Source organism: Salvia miltiorrhiza, chromosome 5 (assembly GCF_028751815.1).
Source record: "Salvia miltiorrhiza cultivar Shanhuang (shh) chromosome 5, IMPLAD_Smil_shh, whole genome shotgun sequence".
In the NCBI taxonomy this organism is placed as follows: domain Eukaryota; kingdom Viridiplantae; phylum Streptophyta; class Magnoliopsida; order Lamiales; family Lamiaceae; genus Salvia; species Salvia miltiorrhiza.
In genome coordinates this window covers 29,096,661-29,116,099 of record NC_080391.1, presented here as the reverse complement: position 1 = coordinate 29,116,099, position 19,439 = coordinate 29,096,661, and the positions used below count along the sequence as shown (strand labels likewise).

Below are 19,439 nucleotides of genomic sequence, written 5' to 3'. Positions count from 1 at the left end.
TTAAGGAGAGGTAGTTTAGTGGTTAAAGTTAGGGCTGTAAACGAGCCGAGCCGAGCCGAATACTAGGCTGCTCGAGCTCGGCTCGTTTAAATATTCAGGTGTTCGAGCTCGGCTCGAGCTCGGTTCGAGCTTTTATGTTCATGATCGAGTTCGGCTCGACATTAAAATATCAAGCTCGAGCTCGATTCGAGTTCGGCTCGTGTTTTATTCGTTAATGCCGAACTCGAGCTTATGCTCGAGCTCGGCTCGTGTTATGTTCGTTTAAAGGTTCGTGTAGGCTTGAAATGTGCTCGGCTCGGATATTCGAGTTCGAGCTCGTGTTAAGCTCGAAATCATGTACTTTTAATCAACCTGTTGCTCGAGCTCGAGCTCGACCTCAAAGAAAAATGATTTTCTATATATTCTAATCAATCGTCCAAAACAAGCATCAATACGAATAAAAATCATTCTAACAAATGTACATGCATGCCAAAATAACATAATTTAAACAGCTATCCGAACAATTAAAATGTCTTGTGTAACCAGAAGAGCATTGAAAAGTCCAAACATACACACCAAAAACTACTATATAAGATAACCATTGATTTTGTAGATTCACTCCAATCTAGCAAAGCGTCACTACTGCAGTCTGCAGCAACAAAATCAAAATCACACAATTAAGAATAATACAAATATAAATAATAAGACTAATATAAATAAAAGGGTAAATATCACTTTAAACCCCAAACTATTTCCGCACTATCAATTATACCCTGAACTATTGAAAATAATTTTTTTAACCTTCAACTATTAAGTTTGTATCACTTATACCCCGTGTCCATTTTCCGGCGCCGAAAAACTGACGTGGCTCGCCGGATCGCCAGAGTGTATTTTAATTTTTTTTTTAGAATGATGTGGCATTTCAACCATTAAAATGATGTGGCATTTTCAGCCATTAAAATTTTTTAAAAAAAATACCCATTTACATTAAAATGATCGACGCCATCTATTTCCAAAGAAACATCGCACAAACAGAACATAAGAGGTGCAGCCATCATTTAAAAGGAACAAGACGATGATTTTTTTTTTAAACAAGACGAAGCTCAATGGATAAAAAGAACGGAAAAAAGATAAGCGATTGACACCCATATTCGCTTGAATGTGTAATCGATTAACGGCTTCGAATCTGAAAGTGTGCTAAGAGAAGCGATTGACACCGATATTCACTTAAATAGATTGACACTCAGATTTAGAATAACTTGTGTCGAATATAAACTTAATCGATTGACGGCATCGTGATGAAATGGTGTTCTTGATTGTTCTTAATTTGTTTCTGCGTATTGGAGGTGGAGTTGGATTTTGTATTAATTTTATTTTTTTTTGGTTTTTAAGCTGAGCACACCACCTGCTCGATACAATGCCTATGCGAAAGATTACAGTTTTGAATAGTTACTATAACAGTTGCTGATTTTATGCATGCCTAGTGTTCGATAATATGCCTCAAAAAGCTTAGTAGCAATAATTATATTATTCCTAATGTAAGTACAAGTGGTTGAATAGTTGTTAGTAGGCATTTGATTTTGAATATATAGCAACATGGAATTGTTAAGAGTTGATCAATTCTTTATTGCCAACGTGCAACAATCACCAAAAAACTAAGGTATATAATCCTTTTGTAAAAAAAAAAAAAAAAAAACAAAAATCCTAATTTAAGCTCAAAAATGGATAAATGATAGAATAATTATTTTCTTAGAATAGAAGACATCAGTTATTCTTTAATGCCAAATGTTCCCACTATGCTTAGTAAGCCAAGTATCGTCTTTAAAGAACATCAATTCATCGGTATTTTTTACTCTAAAAGCAAATTTTTGAAAACCACTACACCCAGGAATAGCATATGAATTGAATAATTCAGAAAATGTCAAAGAATACCAATCCCATTCTTCTAGAACATCAACTTCACCTCCTACGTATCTTCTTTCGCCCTCAAACTTTCCGCCAAAGTGAATTCTTATCGCAATTAAATATGGCATATCCATGTTGCATGTGTTGCCAAACAAAAGAACCTGCTAATTAAAAAAGAATTAATCACTAATAGATTATTATTACCAGGAAAATGACAAACACTACAATACAAAACAAACAAAAGCAATACAATACAAAGGTCATTGCCTCGGATTCAAAAAGTCCTAGAAAACGACACAAATAAAAGACTTTTGAATCATGAATGATAATCGCACTCACCGATTGTATGTATCACGCAAAACTATAAGTATTCTTATTGTTGGAGATACAGACGAATCTTGGATGGGAGTGAAATCTCTCAATTTTAGGGTTCTTAAAATTAGGTTGTGTTTTTCTTCTTAATTCCAAGAGTGACGATTTGTTTTAGGGAATGAAGATGTTATTTTTGGTGTTAAAAGGAATTTTATATTTATTTTATCCACTCCAAAAACTTAATAGATAGGCGTGTCATCATTTTTTTTTATTTAGGCGAGGTGTGTCATCATTTTAATGTAAATGGGTATTTTTTTTTAAATTTTAATGGCTGAAAATGCCACATCATTTTAATGGTTGAAATGCCACATCATTCTAAAAAAAAAATTAAAATACACTCTGGCGATCCGGCGAGCCACGTCAGTTTTTCGGCGCCGGAAAATGGACACGGGGTATAAGTGATACAAACTTAATAGTTGAAGGTTAAAAAAATTATTTTCAATAGTTCAGGGTATAATTGATAGTGCGGAAATAGTTTGGGGTTTAAAGTGATATTTACCCTAAATAAAAACAATAATTTACCCATTCTATTGATGACATGCTTAAGTGAAAGTGATCTCTTTGGTATTCTCTTTGTCCTATAAAAATATAAACACATAAATTTAAATATTAGACGTATATATAGTAAAGACATAAAGATTAAAACTGATACTTACCTTGGCTTTTCCCTTGATCTCGTAGCGAGCTCGTAGCCAATCTTCGGCACAAAGTAGCATTTGCACAATATCCACTCCTAAAGAGGCACGATGTGGATCAATAACTCTACCACCAGCACTAAAGGCAGACTCTGAAGCTACTGTGGTTATGGGAATTGATAGCACATCACAAGCCATCTTTGATAGGATCTTATACTTCATCTTATGCATCTTCCACCATCCAATTGCATCAAACTGAGTCGGCTCATTCCATTCTTCAACTGCCTCCTCAAAGTACAAATCAAAGTCCGACTTCATTTGATCAACACTAGTAACAGTTTTCCTAAAGCTTTCATATTTGCTTTGGCTTCTACTTGTACCAGATTTCACACTACTAACACCACTAACATTGCTAGAACTTCCTGTTTGAGCATCACTAGCATTTCTCACAATATTAGTAGTACTAGTACTAACTCTATAAGCCTCTACATATTCAGCATACAAGTTTCGCAATGTCTCAAAAACTGTTACTTTAAGTTCAATCCCTTCCACTCCAGAATAGCAATTGTCAGCACACCACTCAATATACTTCATTTTGTTTCTAGGGTCTAAAACAGCCGCTATAGAAATCAATAAATTACAAGATCCCCAATACTTATCAAACTTCAACTTCATCTTTTCAAGCATTTTTTTCATAAATGTAGCTGTGGTACCTGAATCTTTATCTAAACTCTCATAAGTCAATAGTGACTTTATGTGAACAAGTTTGACCAAGAAAAGATTGGCTGTCGGGTACTCAGAACCTGCATTAAATGTGATGATATAATTGACATTAGTAATTACACAATATATTATGAGTGCAAAGTAAATATATTAATACCTGAGATGAGTTCAGTGATCTCATGAAAATCTTCAAGGAAAGAACAAACAATGCGCACTTTCTCCCATTCCTCCTCACTCGGCAATGTAGTATATGAAGGATCCCTTTGTTGATATCTTGGAAAAACAGCTTTGAACTCCAAAGCACATGACAACATAAAATATGTTGCATTCCATCTTGTTACACAATCCAAGACAAGCTTCTTCGAAGATAATTCCAACTGCTTTGCAATTTCACCGAACATGATCACACGTGCCTCTGATGCTGCCACATACTTCACACTTTCACGCACTTTGGAGATCACATCCTGAATAGAAGATAATCCATCTTTGACCAAAAGATTAAGAATGTGCGCACAACATCTCACGTGAAATATTTGACCACCAAGAGGTAAAGTGTGTCTGAACAAGAGATTTTCTTTCAATATCCGAACAGCTACATCATTGTTGGAAGCATTATCCAAAGTGATTGTCCAAACTTTTTCCTCAATACCCCACTCTCGAAAGCATCTTTGCAGCACATCACTTATCACGACTCCCGTATGTGGTGGTGGAATATCACAAAAGTTCAAAGTGCGCTTTTGTAAATTCCAATTTGAATCCACATAGTGACCTGTGACAACCATATATGAAATATTTTGATCTGATGTCCAAAGGTCTGTAGTCACACTTACTCTACTAACACCTTTCAATTCGTTCATCAATCTCTTCTTCTCCAACTCATAAGAGGCCCAACAATCCTTCTTTGCTGTTGCACGACTAATCTTATTATATAGGGGAGTGGCGCTCTTCATCAACAAATTAAATAATTCATATTCAGGAAATCGAAATGGGAGCTCATGCACAATAATCATGTGTGAAAGTACCTCTCTGATCTTTGAGTGGTCATACTTAAAATTAGTGACAGAGCTCACCGCTTCCTTCTGAGCCATAGACATTGTGATGCTGATAATTTGTTGGCCTTTCGTGCTGTGAATTTGTTTAGCAGTGCATTTGGCACTATGTCTAGCCAAGTGAGTTGTACAACCAGTCTTGTTGACTGATAGCCGTGTCTTGCAGTGAATGCATTCGGCTTTCACATTTCCTTTTACATCAGTGATCTCTTTGAAGTCATCCCACACTTTGGATGTGCGTTTTCTTTTCTTTGTCATGTAGGGATTGTCTTGATTCTTTTCTCTAATCTCTGTCTCAACCTCATGGTTCGGATCTAGTTGATTTACATGGATACCAGCTGCTTGTCCATCACTGTGATTCTGAAGTGGCGCTGGAATTAGGGTTGATTCTTGAAGCGACATTTGAAAATAAAGACCTGCAAAAGAAACATAAAATATGCTAACTAGTAAACCATATTGGATTGGTCTGAAAATTTGCAGAAACCTTCGTAAGGCACTCTAGTTCTCTCTCACAAAGTTTCATAAATTTTGAAAAGTCCGAAGTCACAATATAATAGAAAAACAGAAAGTTCATCATAGTTAAACTATTTCTGCGAGCATCTTATTAAATTCAAGGAAAAATAGCAAAACATATTGGATTGGTCTGAAAATTTACAGAAACCTTCATATTACTCCCTCGTACTTTAGTACAAAGTTTCATAAATTTTGGAAAATCCGAAGTCACAATATAATAGAAAAACAGAAAGTTCATCATAGTTAAACTATTTCTGCGAGCATCTTATTAAATTCAAGGAAAAAAAGCAAAACATATTGGATTGGTCTGAAAATTTACAGAAACCTTCATATTACTCCCTAGTACTTTCGTACAAAGTTTCATAAATTTTGGAAAATCCGAATTCACAATATAATAGAAAAACAGAAAGTTCATCATAGTTAAACTATTTCTGCGAGCATCTTATTAAATTCAAGGAAAAATAGCAAAACATATTGGATTGATCTGAAAATTTACAGAAACCTTCATATTACTCCCTAGTACTTTAGTACAAAGTTTCATAAATTTTGGAAAATCCGAAGTCACAATATAATAGAAAAACAAAAAGTTCATCACAGTTAAACTATTACGTACTTGCTCTCAAAGTTCAGCAGCAGCGAGCATCGACCGACGGTGAGCAGCGAGCGTCGACTGACCGTGAGCAGCGAACGGCGGCGGTGATGGTTTGAAAACCTTGATAAGCTGAAAGATCGTGGGTATGGTGAACGGCGGCAAGAAGGGTTTGAAAATATGGAATGATGGAAAACGGAAAGACGCGTGAATCGTAATTACTGATTGTGAATTTGTGAGTTACGTGCTGAATAATAATTTCCATGTCTTTGTTTTTGCTTTTTATTTTTAATTTGTAATTTTATTTTTAATACATGTTCTGATATTTATATTTGAGTTTGTTAACATAATAACATATACGTGTGTGCTTATCCAAAAAAAAAAAAACATATATGTGTGTGTATATATATATATATATATATATATATATATATATATATATAAACTATTGATCAAAATAAGGATAGACTATATAGAGTATATTTATACGTTTGTTAACATAAATTATTAAAATATAGACTATATTACATGCATTATATATACAATATAGTCTATATTAAAATATAGACTATATTGCATGCATTATAAATAATACAATGATAGAATGATATAATATATTTATATTAATTTATTACTGTATATTATCTACTAGATATATATTTATTTTATATATTATATAGTATTATAATATGATGATAAAGTATACATGTTACTTATATAATTTCAATATGTAATGATATATATATATATATATATAGATAGACTATAACACATAAATTATAGTAGATAATTTGATTATATAGTATATATATGTTGTATTGTATTATATAATAATTTTTGATGTATTAGAATTTAAAAAATATGTATAAAATAAAAAAGAATAATGATAATATCGACTAAATGTAAGCGACGCTCATTCAAAGTATACAACATAACATGTATGATATATATAGATATAGATATAGACTATAACACATAAATTATAGTAGATGATTTGATTATATAGTATATATATTGTATTGTATAATGTCAATGTATGAAATTATTAAATGATATAAAAATGAACAAAGTAACAATGCTCGATTGTTCATTTTATTCGTTTATTTCGAGTTAAAATAAAAATGAACAAATTGAGTTTTGATTTCTTCAATTTGATAAATTAGTGATTTCAATAATAATTTTTTATGTATTAAAAATTTAAAAATATGTATTAAATAAAAAAGAATAATGATAATATCGACTAAATGTAAGCGACGCTCATTCAAAGTATACAACATAACATGCATGATATATAGATATGGACTATAACACATAAATTATAGTGCATGATTTGATTATATAGTATATATATTATATTATATAATATCAATGTATGATATTATTAAACGATATAACAATGAACAAAGTAACAAAGCTCGATTGTTCTTTTAATTCGTTTATTTGGAGTTAAGGTAAAAATGAACAAATTGATTTTTGATTTTTGCAATTTGATAAATTAGTAATTTCAATAATGATTTTTGATGTATTAGAATTAAAAAATATATGTATAAAATAAAAAAGAATAATTATAATATCGACTAATGTAAGAGGTGCTCATTCAGAGTATACGACATAACATTTATCCTTATACACACATGACACATACATCTATAATATATTTGAAATCAATTGTGTGACTATAATAAAATTGAAGGTTTATTAGTAAATTATGTTTTTCTTTTTATTTCTTTTTATAAAAGTTATATTTAATTAAAGATGTTTCAATGCATTGTCACGGAGCATGGTTGCAAATGCTAGCTACATATTATAAATATAGACATAGACATTGAGTATATTAATATATAAATATATATATATATATATATATATATATATATATATATATAAATTTATTTCTTACGTAATATACATAAAGTCATTTTTTTTTTTGTAATATATAAGAATTTATTAAGTTTAAATTTTACAACAATTGCTATATGTAGTTCAATGGCAATGGAAGTTGGAAGTTTATTTAGTGCTATTATGCCTTGAAGTCAAGGGTTCGAACCTTGTCTCATACAAAAATTTTTATTTGTCTTTCTTGAAGCATAAGCTCGATTGTGGGCTCGCGAACATGTTCGATTATAAACGAATCCGAACATGTTCGCGAGCCTAATGAGCCGAGCACTATAAAGCTCGGGCTCGGCTCGATAAAATTATCGAGCTCGATTTTAGGCTCGAGCTCGGCTCGTTTATTATCGAACCGAGCTTCGAACGAGCTTTTTTCGAGCCGAGCTCCGAATAGCTCGCGAATAGCTCTGTTCGTTTACAGCCCTAGTTAAAGTGTTGGGGACCACCTCTATTAGTTTAGTTGATTAGTTTTAGTTTAGTGTATTTGTGTATTTCTATTTAATGTTTTATTTGAATTTTAAATTTTGTAATTTTATAAATTTCACAAATGTTAATTAATTTAATTGTCCAGAATTTTTAACAAAATAAAAATTGACTTTTATTCATCCAGTTTTTTTTAAGCGTTTTTTTTAATCCAATTTTTGTTAATCATTATCCATATTCAATTCATGGTATATGCTTTTGGATTCAAGTCCAAATTAAATTAACACACTAAAAAGGCGTCTGCTCCCCTTTTAAAATGAAAAGAAATGCTCCAATTCTTTAATAAAGGCGCCAACATCAAAATTTCATTTCTAACTCAAGTTTCCCACCAAAATTTGACAACCAACCTTATAAAACAGGCTGCTCGTACCAGTTTCAAAACATACACACAATTTCTGTGTTAGAAACTCCACAGCCAAAAAAAGAAAAGAAAAGATGGGAAGAAGGAAAGATTTGTCAAGCCAAGAAAGGCAAGCCATGGCCTTCTTTCTTCTTCAAAACTTTACAGATGGGAAGCTCCGACATGGGACTATCACTGTTGCCATGGAGAAGTGGGGGTGTTGTCGAAGCTCCGTCGCGCGTTTATGGCAGGCTGCAAAAAAGGAGCACGCACAAGGTCAGTTAGTCTCCGTTCAAAGCAAAAAAATCAACAAATGTAGAAGAAAAAGAGTGCAAATAGATTTAGAACTCATAGCTAGTCTAGAGTTGCACAAAAGGGGAACCATTCGAAGACTTGCAACAGGTATAAATTGCTCGAAAAGTACAGTGGGTAGATGGATCTCTAAGGGGTTGATCAGAGCTCATTCAAGTGCTATCCGACCCGATTTGACGGCCCCCAACAAGTTATTGAGGCTACGGTTCTCTCTTGAACAGATTGTGTATGATAGGATATGCAATGTCCTAAAGTTCAAGAATATGCACAATGTAGTGCATATTGATGAGAAGTGGTTCTACATCACCAAAGCAAACCACAAATTTTACTTAACTCCAGAGGAAACTGATCCATATCGCACATGCAAGAGTAAGAAGTTTATAAAAAAAGTTATGTTCAGTTGTGCAGTGGCCAGGCCTCTATTCAATGAAGATGGGAGTGTGTTATTTGATGGCAAGATAGGGATTTTCCCTTTCACTGAGATGGTACCAGCCAAAAGAACAAGCAAGAATAGGCTGGCTGGAACAATGGAGGAGAAGCCAATCCAGTCCATCACTAAAGGAGTGATGAAGGACTGCTATATCTCCAAGGCAAGATATCTTAATTGAAGTTTATTCCAATTTGTAGTGTATTGCATTCAAATGTATGCAAATGAGCATTAATTTCAGTTTGTTATGCAAGATTTATTAATTTCAGTTTATTATGCCTTTTTAAATACAGTTAATTCCAGCAATTATGGCCAAATGGCCCCAATTTGCAAGCAAAACTATATATATACAGCAAGACAATGCGAGGCCACATATATTGGACAATGATCCAGATTGGAGAGCTGCGGCAACAGCCAATGGCTTTGATATCCATATTGTACAACAACCTCCAAATAGCCCAGACACCAACATCAATGACTTGGGTTGGTTTAGGGCTATTCAAAGCTTGCAAGTACAGTCAGTTGCCACAAATGAGCATGAGCTAGTAAAAACAGTTGAAAAATCATTTGAGGAGCTAAGTCCTCATACTTTAAACTCTGTTTTCTTGAGCTTACAGGGATGTTTAACTGAAATTATGAAAATAAGAGGGCAGAATTGTTACAAGCTTCCACACATGAAGAAAGGAGTTTTTGCAAGACAAGGTGCACTTCCAATGGCTTTAGAAGTGCCAAAAGAGCTCGTGGAAGAGTGCATTGGCTATTTGTTTGAAAAAGGAGTGGTGGAAGGCATAGACCAACTGAAAATGCAGTTGGGATTAGACCCCTCTCCATTTGAAGCAATGGAGGCAGCCTTCAATCATTTGAATATGATTGAGGATGCCTCCATTTAGTTAAAAATATGGTAGATATTTTTGTCAAAGCTTGAGAGCCTAATTTTTTGTAAAGCTCAAAGCATAGTTTTTTGTAAAGCTCATAGTATAGGCTTTTGTAAAGAACAGGGGGCAGTCTTTTGTAAAGCTCAGGGCATAGTTTTTGTAAAGCTCAAAGCATAGTAAGGACATTTTATTAGAAAGATCAGTTTTTATTAGAAAGATCAGGACAAACAAGAGGGACACACCCCTCATACCAAACACAATTAGTCACAAGAAAGAACCAGGGCACACACCATATTCAATCAAACACAATTAGTCACAAGAAAGAACCATGGCAACAACCAATCAACAAAATGTAGGGGACACAGCCCACAATCTCATTTTTTGACATTTAATCATAGATTTTTAGCATTATAGGGAAAATCAAACAAATGAGCATCAAGTTCATCATCTCAGCATTCAGCCCATCTACCACAACAGCACAGAGGGTCACACCCCTCATACCAACAGGACATAGAGGAACACAGAGGAATGAGAGCACAGAGGGCCACACCCCTCATACCAACAAGACATAGACGATCACAAATATCGGGACAATAAGAAAGATCTCACCCTTTTAAAGCAGGATACATGGTCTCCACCATCCTTCGCAACAAAGGGGAGCGCCGTCACCACCAGTCGCCGCCAACAGCCTCTTCCCGCTCGCGCACGACGTCGTCCCAGCTTTCCGTGCATAGGAGAGAGTCTAGCTCCGACACCTGCGCCTTCATCGCGGTAGAGGGGCGGCGATAGATGGGCCGCCGGATCAGACTCCTCGGAACCCTCGAATCCTCCATGAAAGCACCGCCGGTGGACTCCTCAGAACCTTGGAATCCGCCGCTCCCCTCATAGACAAAACCAGACGGCGGCGACGGCAACGGAGGTATGAGCTTAAAGAATTCTTCGTCCTCCGAATCGGGGACGAATTCGGAGTTCAAATATGCCGACCAACCCATATTATCGGCCATAAACGCGTATGGAGGTTGAGGACGACAGAATCTAGGGTTTCGGAGGAGGGCGGCGCGGATGGAGGTTGAGGACGGCAGAATCTAGGGTTTCGGAGGAGGGCGGCGCGGATGGAGGTTCAGGACGGCAGAATCTAGGGTTTCGGAGGAGGGCGGCGCAGATGAAGGATGAGGGCGGCGGTATCTTAGGGTTTCAGAGCGTGAGAGAGGCGGAGAGGCCGAGAGTTCGATCGAGAGAGAGAGAGGCGGAGAGGCCGAGAGAGTGAGAATGAAGATAGGGTTTTTTTTCCTTCTTATTTATACTACTTGAATTAAGGTGCAATTAGTAGTGTTAATTAACCCCTAATTCTTTCCTTATTTGGAGTGTGTCTTTATTATTGGGACATCCCAATAAGGAAAGTGTGTCTTCAATAGTGGGACGGAGGGAGTATTAAAAGTAAAATAAGAATAACCACCATTCATTCACAAACCCGAAATTCACATTGAAAACCTTATTCTCTTCCACAAATTCATAAAAATTAGCCAGATTCGAGACCAAAAACTAAGCATAGAAAAATAAATTTCGCCCAATTTATGAAAAATATAAGTTCCAAAACACCACCCCCACACTTAAAGTATGCCATGTCCTCAGGGCATAAAAGAAAGAAGAAGAGTTGAGAAAACATCCCTGATTTTCGGCATTTGAAAAACTGAATCATCGTGAGAGGTGGCGAAAAGGTGGGTTTGCGGTCTGTTGCAGAGGGGAGAATGGCTGCTCTGGTCAGGGCAGCGAAGTGAGTGGCTGCGCTGGACAGGGCAGCGAAGTGAGTGGCTGCGCTAGAATATGAAGACCTCCAGAAATCTGGCAGAGAAATCGCCATTTCTCTAGCCAGCTCAACACCGCACTAAAAACCCAAAACAAAACAAAAACAAAACGAAACAAAACTATACAAAAAGAACAAAAAACAAAACAAAGACAAACAGTTGGGTTACCTCCCAACAAGTGCTTAATTTAACGTCTAGAGCTCGACGATACCTCATGGCTCATGGAGGTCGGAAACAGCACTCTAACCATTGGAAAGCTTTTCTACTCTTGGGTGCTTTCTCCACCAAAACACTTCTCTTGGCTCTAACATCCTCCACAAGCATTGCCCCTTTCTCATTCTTGTTCCGAAAAATTCGGAATTTCACTTTCTTCTTCTTGGGGGTATGGGTTTTCAAAGACCCCCCATCATGCTTCAAGAACAAACACATCTCAAAAGTCAGAACTTCTTTTGGTTTTGGAGTCTTTTTCTTGGATTCATACGTGGGCAGCTCATTTTTCTCATCCTCTTCATCCTCCGAATTTGCTAGAAAACTGTCAGCCAAATTAATTACTTCGTTCTGGGGGACTTCCTTTGGTGGAGGTTTCTTGAAAATCACAGTTTCCCTATAGGCTCCCAATGTCATCGTCCCCCTTTGCAGATCTAGCTTTGCTCCACACGTGGCGAGGAAAGGTCTCCCTAACAGCAAAGGCATCTTTGGATCCTCCGGGATATCCAACACTACAAAGTCGACTGGGAAGAAAAAATCACTCACCTTCACAAGCACATCTTCCGCAACTCCCAGAGGTTTAGAGCAAGACTTATCAATAAGCTGAATTGTCTTGTTGGTTGGCTTCAAATCCCCCAGCTGCAACTTCCTATAAACTTTGAGAGGCATGACATTTATGCTTGCTCCTGTGTCACACATTACTTTCTCAAACAATGACTTTCCAATTTTCACAGGAATATTGAAGCTGCCCGGATCTTCTCTCTTTGGAGGCAACTGATACTCCTTTACTGCAAGCACCTCCTCAAATTCATTGAATGCACTCTTCTTTTCCATCACAGCCTTCACAATTTGCACCTCATTTGGCTTATTTCTCAAGATCTCCACGGAAGGAATATTCACAGCCAACTTCTTAAATGTCTCCAAAAATTGGGAGCTTTGCTCATCTAATCTTGGCCTCGGGAATGAAAGAGGGAAAGGTGCTACAGGCTTGTACTCTGGCCTGGGAAGTGTAGGAGTAGGAATAGGCTTCTTAACAGCAGAGGTTCCATTCTGGCCGTCCCGCTGCTCTGTATGATCTCGCTGCTCTGCAGAGGAATGGTGATTCCTCTGCTCAGTATGATTCCGCTGCTCTTCACGATTCCGCTGCTCTGCAGAGGAATGGTGATTCCTCTGCTCGGTATGATCCCGCTGCTCTTCATCCTCAACTGACTTATCAACCACCCGTATGGAATGACATTGCTGATTTTGCTGAGGCTGTTGATGTTGGCTCTTCGGATTGAACTGAGTGTTGCTAGGAAACTTTCCTGGTGTGTGCTGCGCAGCTACTTGGTTGGCCATCTGACCAACTTGAGTCTCCAACATCTGCACTTTCTTAGATAGTGCTGAAAAATTTTGCTCCATGTTGGAAATTTTGGTTCCCAGGTTTGTCGAGTTTGCCTCCATCCCGGTCACCTTTACCAACACTTGCTTCATCATCTCCTCTAGTGAATCCTTCTTCGGCTCATTGATGACTCCTCCACTAGACACAGAAAATCCCGGTGGAGGTTGCAAAGCATTGTTGGGATTTGAATAGGAAAAATCTGGATGATTCCTATTATTTGGATGATACAGGGGATTTCCACCCGGATGTCCCTGATAGTTTGGCCTATGGAATTGGTATTGCCGCTGGACAAAATTAGCATCTTCAGACTGTGCCACATCGGATAAAATCGGCTGCTGAGGGATTTTGGCTAGTAGTGCTTTTCTCTCCAACTCATACTGCTTTTGAAGAGCTTCGTATTTCTCTTTAAAATCATCTCTCTCCTCGTTCACAGCTGCAATTCTTCTCATAGAATTTTTGTCATTCGGCCATTGGTAACTGTTGGAGGCCATCTCTTCTATCACACGATAAGCCTCCTTTGTATTTCTATGGAGAAGGCATCCACCTGCAGTAGCATCCACCATACTTTTTGTCAGACCAGTCAAACCATTATAAATGTGAATGATTTGCTGATCCTCCGTGAAACCATGTTGTGGACAGTTCCTGAGCAGCTCACGAAATCTTTCCCAGGCATCATGAATGGTCTCATCTCCTAACTGGGAAAAGTGAGAAATCTCCGCAATGATTTTCTGAGCTTTAGAAGCAGGAAAGTATTTTGCTAGAAAAGCTCTACACAGATCCTCCCATCCAGTAATAGCACCTCTGTCCAAACTCTTGAACCACTCCTTTGCTCTGTCTCTGAGAGAGAATCCAAACATCTTCATTCTGATGGCATCAGGTGGCACTCCATTCTGCTTAATAGTGTCGCAAATATCTAGAAACTGAGTGATGTGAGCATGCGGATTTTCAGAAGCCGCTCCACTAAACTGTTCAGCTTGCATCATGTTTATCAATCCCGGCTTCAGCTCGAACGTGTTAGCCTGCACAGTTGGTCCCCATCTGCCTCCTTGAAATTGATCAACCCGAAGCTGAAACATGTGATTCAGTGGTGGCTCTGGTGGAGGAGCCCGGTTGCGCTCTCTCTCTTCGTCTAGCTGCCTCTGAAGGTTTTGTCACGGCTCGCACAAGAGTTTCAAGGTCCATGTTATTCTGTTGCTCTGCCATTGCTTGCTTCTTCTTTTCGCGGTTGTCTTTTTTGTATTGCTTTTCGATTTCCAAATTCAAAGGTTCTAGATGTTCTTTTCCTTTGGATCTCGTGATCATACACGCCTGAGACAACAACTAAGAACAGAAATTTAAAAACTAAAAAAAAAACTTATAATGCCTGAAATAATGCTTAAGTCTAATCAGAAATATTAAAGTCAATTCTAAACAGTCCCCGGCAACGGCGCCAAAAAGTTGATCACTAATTTCTTAGCAATAAAAACTGCAACTAACACAGGTAATTGTAGCAAGCAACAAGTAACCGAGTATCGTATCTACAGGGACTATTATGACGAATCACCTTAAGTAATCCTAATTTAACTCTAGTGGTGAAACGAGAAACCAACACCTAAACTAGAAAGCAGTAAACGACACTGGATTTACGTGGTTCGGTCGAGAAGACCTACGTCCACGGGCTGTTTTGGAGTTTTTTCACTATACTTCGAGAGAATTACATTTTTACAAGAGATGAAAGAATAAAATCAGATGATCCCCCCCTAACCCACTACTAAGTCTCTATTTATAAGCATGTAAGTAAGTCCTAGGGCCTCAAGCCCATTTACTAAGATAATTGGGCTTAAGCCCCTTTAATACATTGACCTTGGTCTGAATCGCCTGTGCTTGCTTGACTACGCCGGAAGCTCTATTATTAATTTTATTATCCCAAGTCTTCAATTAAACCTGCAGTGGTTAGCTTAATAATAATAATACTAATCATAAGCATAAATAGAAATGTTCCCATTATATAGTGCACAGCGCTGGTGCATATTTCAGTCCTCATCATCTAGTAATATTCAGGCAAACGAAAGTAAAGATTGAGTTACTTAAACGCAAATAACAATAATTAAAATCACGTAGGAAAAATATCAAAAATAAAAGACAACTGATCCTAGGGTAGTAAATTCATTAACTAAATCCATGCAATTAATCTATTAATCCTATGTACCAGTTTAATCCAGTTATGATGAGAGATCACTTAATTAATCAATTACTCTCGCTAGAGCAGCAACGATCGTAGATTAGTAAATTATCTATCTCCGTTAGGTCTCAAGAAAATCTACTAACTCCCAATAGCTCCTAAGAATAGCTCCCTATGATCCAGCTATCTCCGCTAGGTCTCAAGGTTAAAATCATATCATACATTCCTGAATCCGCTAAACAGTTATCTCCGCTAGGTCTCAAACCGAATAGCTAAACATGCAAACTATTGGCCAAATAATTCACAAGAAATTAAGCACCAGGAATTATGAATCATAAACTGGAAGGCACAAAGGTATTAACAAATAAATCACATAAATTCAATCAACTATTTACAAACCCTAGAATCAGCTAAAGTAAACTAGCCAGACATGCTTAAATAAAACATAAACATAATTAAAGAAAACGTAATTGTAAAAACTAAATTAAATAAAAGCTGAATAAAAACGATTGTAGCGACTTGAATCTTCAATCTTGTTCCAAGCCTTGAATACTAGAAAAACTAAAAATAAAGCTAAAACTATAAAACTGAAAATATAAGTCTGGGTGTCGGGGGCTGTCCCCCGAATAGGTCAAAAGAGAACCTATTCATAAGCTTCAGCTTTCCTTCAGATCACCATGGAAGTTGCCATGCAAAGTAGAATTCTAATGGTAATAGAATCGTGTGAATTAAGGCAATTCTCCAGCTGGATGCGCGCTTCTGGAAAACACTCCTACTCTCGCCAACTTCGCAGCTCTCGCCCGAGGAATGAGTGTCACCAGAGTAACGGGTCACGCCAGAAGAATGGGTGATTTCTCTGACCTCGCCAGCGGGATCGTCGCCAGCGGAATGATGATCTCTCTGCTATCGCCAGAGGAACGGCGATTTCTCTGGCTTCTCTGACTATTGAGCGCTGGACTTTACTTCTCTTATGCTGGCGCTTCTCGGCAGAGGAATAGGTGATTCCTCTGCTCTGGCTTCTCGATTCCTCCGACTTTTGATTCCTCTGACTAGCGACTCCTCTGACTAGCGACTTCGCTGATCTGGGCTTTGATTTCTCTGGCATGTTGATTTCTCTGGTGAAGTGATTTCTCTGGCGATTCCGCGCTCGCTTCGATTCCTCTGCACTGGAGACTTGATTCCTTTGACTCCAGTGGAATGGTGATTTCTCTGCTCTGGAGATGTCGGTTCCTCTGGAAAACGCCAGATTCATCCAAATTCATCCAAAACTGCATTCTTCCATCTCGAGAGCCTAAATCTCCTGCAAAGCATAAAATACACCATAAACGCACCAAATTCCAGAAGATTATCTTTAAACACGCACGTATAAACCCTCAAAAATAGAGTAAATTAAGCATAAATCAGTTCCGGAGGTTGATTTACGATCAAGCTTGCATCCACCGAAGTCTGAATCTGAATATCCGGTGAGCTTGATGTCGTCGTCTGCTGGGTACCAAAATCCTAAATTGGGCGTGCCTTTGAGATATCTCAAAATCCGCTTAGCTGCATCCAAATGAGCGTCCTTAGGATCTGATTGATATCTTGCACATACCCCGACTGCAAATGCGATATCTGGTCTGCTCGCAGTCAAATACAGCAAAGATCCAATGATTTCTCTGTACTTTTTCGAAGAAACAGAGTTTCCTTCTGAACCTGGATCAACTTTCCAGTTTGTGTTCATTGGGATCTTGACTGACTTCATGTGCTGAATACCGAACTTAGCTATCAGCTCCTTGGCATACTTGGACTGGCTGATCAGTATTCCTTCGTTGGTCTGCTTGACTTGCAATCCGAGAAAGAAATTCATTTCTCCCATCATGGACATTTGAAACTTGTTGGTCATGATGTCAGCAAACTTCTTGCACATGCGTTCGGATTTGGATCCGAAGATTATGTCATCGACATAAATCTGAACAAGCAAGAGATCTTCTCCTTCTTTGAAAGTGAACAGAGCTCTGTCCACAGATCCCTTTTTTGAAGCCTTGTTCAACCAGATACTCTGAGAGAGTATCATACCACGCTCTTGGTGCTTGCTTCAATCCATAGAGCGCTTTCTTCAGCTTCTACACCTTTTCTGGTCCAGCAACCTCAAATCCTGGAGGTTGTTCTACATAGACCTCATCTGTGAGCACTCCATTGAGAAATGCACACTTGACATCCATTTGGTGTACCTTGAAACCTTTGTGAGCTGCGAAGGCTAAGAAGAGTCTGACTGCTTCCAATCTGGCAACTGGGGCGAACGTCTCGTCGTAGTCGATTCCTTCTTCTTGACTGTATCCTTTAGCCACAAGCCTTGCTTTGTTTCTCACAACGTTTCCTTCTTCGTCTTCCTTGTTCTTGAAAATTCATTTCAAGCCAATCACCTTTGCATCGTCTGGTCGATCCACAAGCTCCCAAACTGAATTACGGTTGAATTCATTGAGTTCTTCTAGCATTGCGATGACCAACTGAGTAGACTTCAGAGCTTCTTCAATATCCTTAGGCTCTGTAGTTGATAAGAAACAGCTGAAATTCTTATCTTCGTTGATGCAGTTCTGGTTGATGTCGAAGACGAGGTTGCACATTGATCTCCTTTGAGTGGAGTTCAAACCATCTTCGATACTTCTTGATCTCTTCAGGGGAAGGAGGAGCTTCTTCGGTCAGAAAGCCTCTGGGGTGTTGAGCACTTTCTGGAGCAGGGGAGAGTTGAGCTGGGGCGGCTTCTGCGCGTTCAACTCTAACTTCAGCAATTGGAGTTCCCCCTTGACTGATGCCGTCTGTATTGGCTCCATTCTGAACTTCAGGCCTTTGGTTGATCTTCTGATACTGAAGCATCTCAGTATCTTCATCTTTGCCTGGTCCCCATATCAAGACAGTAGAGGGCTCGGTGTTGTGGATTTCAGCTCTGGAACCTTCAGTGTTTTGAACACACATTTCAGTTTCTTGTTCCCTGAAACCATCTGTAGACTCATCAAAGATCACATGAGGTGTTTCTTCAACACAAAGAGTTTGAGTATTGAACACTCGATAGGCTTTGCTTGAACGTTCTGTTCCAGAATATCCAAGAAAGACTCCTGGATCAGCCTTGCTATCGAAAGTGTTCAACCTTCTCTTATCATTGTTGTGTATGAAACACTTAGAACCGAAAGCATGAAAATAGGCAATCGATGGCTTTCTGTTCTTCCATAACTCGTATGGAGTTCTTCCATGTCTCTGAGTGAGGAAGGAGCGATTCTGCGTGTAGCAAGCGTTGTTGACTGCTTCGGCCCAAAACTTCAAGGGGAGTTTTAACTCGGCTAGCATCGTCCTTGCTGCTTCCTTTAGAGACCGGTTTCTTCTTTCTGCAACTCCGTTCTGCTGTGGAGTTCTTGCTGCATAAGTTTGATGACTGATTCCTTGTTCATCACAATACTTACGAATGACAGTATTGAGGAACTCAGTCCCACGATCTGATCTGATGCTGATGATGTTGACTTCCTTTTCAACGCTCAGTCTTCTCAGTAGCTTTGGCAGTTCCTCCAGTGTCTCTTTCTTCTTGAAGAGAAAGATAACCCAAGTATATCGTGAATAATCATCCACAACTACTAAGGTGTACTTCCTACCGTTGTAGCTTCTTGGAGTGATCGGGCCAAACAGATCCATGTGAAGTAGATGCAGAATCCTTTCAGAGGAGTGTCCTGACTTTGACTTGAATGACGTCCGCGTCTGCTTTCCTCTGAGGCATGCTTCACATTCTTGCTTCTTCTAGAACACAATAGAAGGAAGACCTTCTACC

At 38.1% G+C, this 19,439-nt stretch overlaps 3 protein-coding genes and 1 non-coding gene across 4 annotated transcripts; 2 read left to right on the top strand and 2 right to left on the bottom strand.

Annotated features, from left to right (window-relative positions):
* Positions 1-463: 463 nt before the first annotated feature.
* LOC131026342 (zinc finger BED domain-containing protein RICESLEEPER 2-like) lies at positions 464-5,334 on the bottom strand. The gene is made up of 4 exons (XM_057956199.1): positions 5,211-5,334; positions 2,913-3,828; positions 2,779-2,834; positions 464-621 (listed from the first exon to the last, which is right to left on the bottom strand). The coding sequence occupies exons 2-3, from the start codon at positions 3,585-3,587 to the stop codon at positions 2,799-2,801; spliced, it is 711 nt and encodes a 236-aa protein (XP_057812182.1). The 5' UTR covers positions 3,588-3,828; positions 5,211-5,334; the 3' UTR covers positions 464-621; positions 2,779-2,798.
* LOC131025767 (zinc finger BED domain-containing protein RICESLEEPER 2-like) lies at positions 3,743-5,065 on the bottom strand. Its single transcript, XM_057955552.1, has one exon. The coding sequence runs from the start codon at positions 5,063-5,065 to the stop codon at positions 3,743-3,745; it is 1,323 nt and encodes a 440-aa protein (XP_057811535.1).
* A 3,239-nt stretch (positions 5,335-8,573) lies between the features above and the next one.
* On the top strand, positions 8,574-9,398 carry LOC131025765 (uncharacterized). The gene has a single exon (XM_057955551.1). It carries the CDS (start codon positions 8,574-8,576, stop codon positions 9,396-9,398), a length of 825 nt encoding a protein of 274 aa, XP_057811534.1.
* Positions 9,399-14,106: 4,708 nt separating this feature from the next.
* On the top strand, positions 14,107-14,213 carry LOC130987291 (small nucleolar RNA R71). Its single transcript, XR_009089680.1, has one exon. It is a non-coding gene; the product is annotated as a small nucleolar RNA R71 (small nucleolar RNA).
* Positions 14,214-19,439: the final 5,226 nt, after the last annotated feature.